Source organism: Mangifera indica, chromosome 14 (genome assembly GCF_011075055.1).
Source record: "Mangifera indica cultivar Alphonso chromosome 14, CATAS_Mindica_2.1, whole genome shotgun sequence".
NCBI lineage: Eukaryota > Viridiplantae > Streptophyta > Magnoliopsida > Sapindales > Anacardiaceae > Mangifera > Mangifera indica.
The window spans coordinates 13,499,830-13,507,022 of record NC_058150.1 but is presented as its reverse complement, the minus strand read 5'-3'; the positions used below and the strand labels follow the sequence as shown (position 1 = coordinate 13,507,022).

At 31.6% G+C, this 7,193-nt stretch overlaps 1 protein-coding gene across 3 annotated transcripts; it reads left to right on the top strand.

Annotated features, from left to right (window-relative positions):
• The first annotated feature begins 1,844 nt into the window (after positions 1–1,844).
• On the top strand, positions 1,845–5,484 carry LOC123195944. 3 transcript variants are annotated; one of them, XM_044609814.1, is made up of 8 exons: positions 1,845–1,887; positions 2,060–2,457; positions 3,518–3,589; positions 3,683–3,750; positions 3,904–4,051; positions 4,137–4,220; positions 4,314–4,409; positions 5,031–5,484. In XM_044609814.1, exons 2-8 carry the CDS (start codon positions 2,095–2,097, stop codon positions 5,049–5,051), a joined length of 852 nt encoding a protein of 283 aa, XP_044465749.1. In that variant the 5' UTR covers positions 1,845–1,887; positions 2,060–2,094; the 3' UTR covers positions 5,052–5,484. The 3 variants fall into 3 exon arrangements, with proteins under 3 accessions (XP_044465749.1, XP_044465750.1, XP_044465748.1); XM_044609815.1 differs by lacking the exon at positions 1,845–1,887 and having other exon boundaries at positions 1,942–2,457; positions 4,320–4,409; XM_044609813.1 differs by lacking the exon at positions 1,845–1,887 and having other exon boundaries at positions 1,944–2,457.
• The last annotated feature ends 1,709 nt before the right edge of the window (positions 5,485–7,193 follow it).

The following is a 7,193-nucleotide window of genomic DNA, read 5'->3' as shown; positions in this document are numbered from 1 at the left end:
TACAATAATTATTTATACCTATTAAATTTTATCAAATATAGTAATCATTTATACCTTATAATTTTTTAAATAATTTATCTTTAAGATAATTTTTTATTTTAATAATAAAATATTAGTCAAACGAAACACTCTCGTGATGTCCTACGAATAAACACACGGATTGCACAAGTCATATTCAATTGGTTGAGCATGTATTCTTGAAATATTATATGATATTTCATGCATTAATTTTAGGTATTATGTCACCTCATACGACATACTCACATGACATAATTGATTGGTCAAACCTAATACTAGTAAAATAACATATTAGATGCCCCGACATGTAATTATACCATAAAATAAACTTTAATAAAATGGTGGGATGTTATAATATAATTGTTTCCCTACAATGTGTTTAGTATAGAAAATATTTTATTATTAAAATTTAAAAATTATTTTGAGGGTTATTAAGTATAAATTATTATTATATTTTATAAAAATAGATAAATACAAATAATTATTATATTTGGTTAGAAATAATAAAAAGATACTAGTATATTGTTTTACATAAATACTTTTAGATATAATTAATCTAAAATATTTTTATACTATTTATTATATTAATTAAAAATAATTATTTTTATTCTAAAAAAATTAATAAATAAAAACATAATTACAATAAAATCAAAATTATCTTGATAATCTTTTAATAACTAAGATGGAAGTGATCATTAGAGTACCTTTTATATTATCTCTCATATTACAATTGGTAATAAAAAATTACTATAATATTTTATTATTTATAAACTAAATAAAATAATATAAATAACAATAAATAAATTATCAGAATAATCTTTAATCCCCTCAATGAAACATTCATTAAAGTATGACATAAGTAACAAATGACCAATTTTTGGTTAACCTCTTTGGGAAACAAGTAATTGGCTCTTCATAATCCAAACATTACTCATATATAAGTGTAGTATCATTTTGTGCCAAAACAAATTATATCAGATCAATTCAAATCATATATAAATAAAAAATATAAAAAATATATTATTTTATATCAAAATAGATGAAATGGGTAGTGTCAAAACACAACTCAACTTGTTTTTACAACGGGGTAAATGAGACATATCATGTCAACTCATTCATAAAACATGTCATCTTCGGATTAAATGTTTTTTTTATCCGTTTAAATTGAGTAACAAATCTTACAAATAGGATTGAATTCAAATTGAGTTAGTTTGACTCAACTTAGTATTTGGCTTGATTCAATCCAAATTCTAAGTAAGGGCTTCAATTTGTTAACTTGACACAAATATGATTTGAATTTCTTTTTAATGATATTGTTTCTTAATCATTAATTTTGTTTATCTTGCAAATAACCTTCGGTAATACCTTTAATTAGTTTCAACAAATTTAAACTCAAATTAGAGCTCTCACTCTATTTGCCCAAATAAAATTCGAGTTAAACTTTAAATAATTTATATTTAGATTCAATTCAATTTGGTGTGTGTAGGGCTGGATTCAAGATGAGCCAAGCCGAGCTCGGCTCACTTGAGTTCGAGCTCGGCTAAGGGCAGCTCATTTTAGGCTCGAGTTCGGTTCGATTCATTTTTCGTTATCAAAATGACATCATTTTTAATATATATTGATCAAAACGATATCGTTTTGTATAAAAAATTTTAATAAAAAAATCTGTTGAGCCAACTCGAGCTCGGCCAAGTCTGGCTCATTTCGGGCTCAAGCTCAAGCTCGAGCTGGTTCCGCTCGAGTCCAGCCCTAGGTGTGTGCCCAACTTACAAAAAGAGGCAGAAACTTTACCGATATTTTGATGTTCCAAACTGTAAATGAGAGCAGAGACAAGGGACATTGAAGTCCATGCAAGCCAAAAGAAAGCAGGTTGGTTTCGTAAATTCCGCCACCACCATCACCACTACTTGGTATTTGCCACTGTGTCCCTCCTTTTTTATGCACCCACTTTCTCTTTCTCCTCCACTTCTACATCACTATTTTACAAATAACAGCATCTAGATTTTATGTTTCTTCATTTCTACATTATAATTTTATACAGTTTTTGAGTGAAGGAGAAGGAAGAAGAACAAAGAAATGGTTGATGACTTCATGGTTTGTGTGGATAGGATCATAGCTTCAGCTTACTTTGAAGCCGCACAAACATTACAACCACAACAACAACAACACAGTCAACAAAGTGATGATACTGTTGTGGTTGTGGCAAAGGAGCAAGAAAGAAATGAAAGAAATGGGGTTCTTGTTTGTGTGAGTGAGAATAATAATTTCAAAAATGGAGATGAAGGATCTTCAGCTTCAGTTTCTGGAGGTCTGAATATTAATAATAATAACAACAACAAGAAGAAAGTTGGTGACATGATTGTGGAGTGTAGGATTTGTCAAGAGGAAGATCAAGTTCAAGCCATGGAAGCTCCTTGTGCTTGTAATGGCACCCTCAAGGTCTTGATTTTCTTCCTTTTTTGAGGCTTCCTTTTTATTCTTTTTCTGGGTATGTCAGTATTTTGTGAGCCTATTCTGGGTTTCAGATTTTCTTTTTTAATTTTTGGGCTCGCTCTTCTTTGATTTGTTGTTGCAGTTTTGAGGTCTTTTTTCAGAATGGACTCTAATTTTGTCAATTTGTTTATTTATGGTTTTTTTTTTTTTTGGAATTTTGTATGTGGGCATTTGTGAGTTTTTGAATGTTCTTTTTATGTTGATCTTTCGCTTTCTGGGCTTAGGATTTAACTTCAATTTTGTTCTTATTGAAATTTGGATTTGCTTGGTCAAAGTTTTTTTTTTTTTTTTCATTTATTTGTTTTCCCAAGTCTCCTGTTTGGTTGTCAAGAAAACTTAGGAAACTATTGACTTTTTAAATACAAAAATAAATTGCATGGCTGCCTTTGAAAATTAATGTTGTGTTCATATTTGGTTTCTTCATATGGACCTGTTTTGTGATTTCAACCAAACAGCTGAGAATGAATAGCTTTTCACATAGTTCATGTACTTACATTTTTTATGAGTACTAGTCCGAGGTCATTCAAATAGTTGAAGATAGAAGGTGTCCTTTTGCCCCTTCTCCCAATAAATTTTTCTAGCAGTTGCAGGAAAAAATTGAATTGAATAAACAGAGCTTTTGTTAGTTCTCAATATTTACCATTTATTTAGTCTGCTAGTTTTCTCGCCTTTACACATCCTTAGTTGTTAATTCATTTTGTTTTTAAGTAGTGATGTTTTGGTTTCATTTGATGATGTTTTAGTGAGATAATATAAAATAGTTATGTATATCCGTGACTATAATATTGTATACAGAACTAAAACATTGTTACATGTAATCAAAACATCAGTCTGGTAATGTTAACAGCCTTATTACCGTAGCAAACATTATTATTTTGGGTAGATTATCAGGAGCAATACATTGCCTTGTAATCATAATCTCTTTCTTGATTTCTTGAGTACTTGGAATACGATTGTCCATTTCTGATAACAATATTTTGCTGAGTTTTTTGGTTCTTGCATGTAGTTTGCTCATAGGAAATGCATTCAGAGATGGTGTAATAAAAAGGGTGACATCACTTGCGAAATCTGCAGTCAGGTAAAGTTTTTGTAAGCGCGTGTAAGCATTGATGATTTATTTGCCTGATTAATTTTCAATATATCTAATATGCGCTTCGATGAGAAATTGCAGGTTTTTTCACCAAATTATTCTCTCCCGCCGGCCAGAACCAATCCTGATGTTATGGCAATTGATATCAGGTAAGGCTTTATTGTCTATATTTCAACTTGGCGTGTTGCTATTGTATTTCCATCTTTTACCATCTTCTAAATTTCATTCTTGGGCTCATTTTTGTATCTGAATATTTAAATATATCCCCAAGTCTCATAATAATCTTTCCTTTTGGTAATCAGGCAAGCTTGGGGTCCCCACATTGATCTCCATGATTCTCACCTTCTAGCTCTAGCGGCAGCTGAGCATCAATTTCTGCAATCAGAGTATGAGGATTATGCTGTTTCTAGTATAAGTAGCATTGCCTGTCTCCGATCTGTTGTTTTAATTGTAAGCAAACTAATTTCATTTTTTCTTCATTTCATATTACTGCACTAATGATCTTGCAAAGCTTATCTGTGGTTAATGTATGCAGCTGCTGATGGTTTGGCTTATGCGCCAAGTTCTAATGGCTACTAGGGATTCTGGGATGGTACAAGAATCGTCATCGTTCTTCAATGTAAGCTAATCATATCCATAACTTATAATCTCTCAACATGTCTTCAGTTGTATATTGTGGATCTTGAACTCTAAATTGGAATTCCAACATCAGTTTCAGGTTTCACTTCTTCAGTTTGCTGGCTTTTTTCTGCCGTGCTATGTGATGGCCCGTTCATGGTACATCATGCAAAGCCGAAGGAGAAGGCAGGTGGGTTTGTCTTTTATACTTGGCGGGATATTTCATTTTATGTTTTACTACCAAACACAGTAGAAATCTGTTCCTAGTCCTCTCACCCTGTTATAGAAAAAGGAAAAAAGAAAACTTATGCTGGAATGCCTTAGTATTGCAATATTAAAGAATGTGTAAATCCTCAGTATTTCTTTCTGAAATTTGAATTTTAAATTCTAGTTCAAGTTAATCATATGAGCTTTTCGATTGCCTAGAAGAAAGCTGACAATGGAAAGCCAGGAGTTAGCATAATTGGCTCAAGTTCTAACTCTAATATGTATCATCAATGACAGAGGGAGGGGTACTGAGGGGCCATGCCCTTTGACTTTTTTAATTTTTTGAGTATTTTATTAGAAAAGAAAATCACGTTACACAGTTATAAAGAGTGATCCCCCCTTGAAATTGCATCCTGACTCAGCCACTGTGCATCATCTAAGTTCCCAATGGCAGTTTCTGCTCTCGTTAAGGTTGAATTTACGTATTTATTTGAGTCAAGCTTCGTAAATATTGGGCTGAAATTATTGGTGTGCTGAATTATTTGTTTAATTTTATAGATTGTGCTTCCTTGTGTTTATTATTCTTTTTTCCTCTTGTTCTTAGGGTTTATTCGGGGCACATTGATGGTAAATCATTTCCTTCATTTCAAAATCGAGGCCCTTTCATGTTCTACACCTCATCTTGTTCATGGCAGGCAAGCTCTCTTGTATATGGTAATTTCTAGTAAAAATCAAAAGGCTAAAATTGGCTGAAAACCTATTGCTGAGAAAATCCTTCAAGAAAAGAAAAATTTTAGAAAAAAAATTGAAAATTCTGTAGTTTTCATTCAGCTCCCTGAGAGCTCAGAAATGTAAATGTGAACGTTGAGTTCATTAAGGGCTTTTATTTCTCTATATTTTTCTTTTTCCTGTTTCTAATGCTATGCAATGTTAGGGTTCATTAACGCTTTTTAGATATAATCATATTGCAATAGCTGTTGTAAATAGCCTGATTCTGGAGAGACTTGGAAGCCTGTTCTGCTTACTTGATGGGCAATGATTAACAAAAATTTAATCTAGTTATGTTGTTATTTTCTCTTCCGAGTCATTTCATGATATGTGAATTAAAGGTGCAAACAAGTCGAGTCTAGCTTGAGCTTGATGTTTGATGGTTCGGTGAGCTTGCAAGCCCAAGACTTTGTTTGATTTTAGTTAAGTCAAGCTCGAGTTTGGTTTTTCAAATGAGCTTAAATTTGATGTTGGTAGCTCGGTAAGCTTGTATGTTAGCATCTCAGCTTGAGTAAAATATCAATAAACTTCTAATAGTTTCAAATCTTGCATTTATGCTTCTAAAATTTTGTTTTTTAACTTTGAATAGTGGGATAATTTATAAAAATGTAAGTTATAAAGTTTAAATATAACATTTTAAAAATTAAGGGTTTAAGCACATTTTTCGAGTCAAGTCGAGTCAAGTATTACTCAGCTTAGATTGGAAAAGTTTGCACTCTTAATGTGTACTAAAAAATCTAGTACAAGTTGAAAAGAAGTATTTTGCCAATTGATAAATCGGTGCTATCATATATCAATTGAGATTGATGCTAAACTTAGAACAGCTATGTTGCTCCAATTTATATCTTGTATTGATCTAGTTGCTCTTCTTTGGCGTCATGGTTACTGATTGGACAATTCTGATCATATGCCTGAGTTAAGTTTTTAGATCATTTTGTTCGAAGTAATGTGTTTGTGATTTCTCATGTACTTAGTTCATCATAAAGTCAAAAGTGAAAATTAGACTTAAAGATAATTCTAAGTCTGATTTTTCTGAGTATTTGGGTTTGCAATTGCATTAGGATGTGAGGGGATAATTTTTTTCATATTTTTTTGGTGGCAAGCATTTGAGGGAATACATATTGAAATTTTAGAGGGTAGAGTTTATTATATAAAGGAAATTAAGAGTTGTCAATAGGGGAATGAGGAAGGGGCGGCCCTAGGGCTGATTAGGGAAGTTTCTGGTGCTTCAAATGGCTGGAATTGGCAGACTCCCGCACTTCGAATTGTCAGTTTATCATTGTAAATCCCTTTTTATCTATAAAATCATCTTTGTTTTCTGGTTTGTGTGTGTTTTTGGTTGTTTTGCTCAAGTAATTGGCTGGGTTTCTAACAAATTGTAGTTGTGATTTGTGGGGCTACTTGTAATGTTTTCTAGGGTCTTGATTAAGCCTAAAATGAGGCAAGAAGATTTATTATTAATGCTTGAACTGAATCATATTGCCATTTTGTTAACAGAATTGATGTTTCTGTGTTAACAATCATCTTCAGAAAAGTTTTTGACTTCAATTCATATCTACTGGAATTTAGGGATTGGTTTTTGTTGATAGTTTTTATGTAAAAAGTAATATTATATGTACTCATTTTAAGTACACAAATAAGTATATATTTATATTTATATGAGTGTGACTTTGATTCCTCGTAGTCAATTACGTATGTTTGTACATTGTTAATCTTTGGCAGTGTTTAGGAAGGCTGGGAAGTAATTTTTAACCTTAATAATATCTCCTAGTCTTTCTTTAAATCACTTATCATGAATAAAAGATGTCAAATGGGTCAAATCATATTGGTTTATATAAGTGGAATACTGTCAACAAAATGGCGACTTAGGTTGTTGTGTAGGCTATGTCTCTCGAGTAGGGTTGGATTTGATTTGAATTGTTTGAATTTAAATTATAGTTTAAATCAAATTAGTCGAGTTTGAGTTTGATTCGATTCAAATTGTGATTAAAATTTTAAA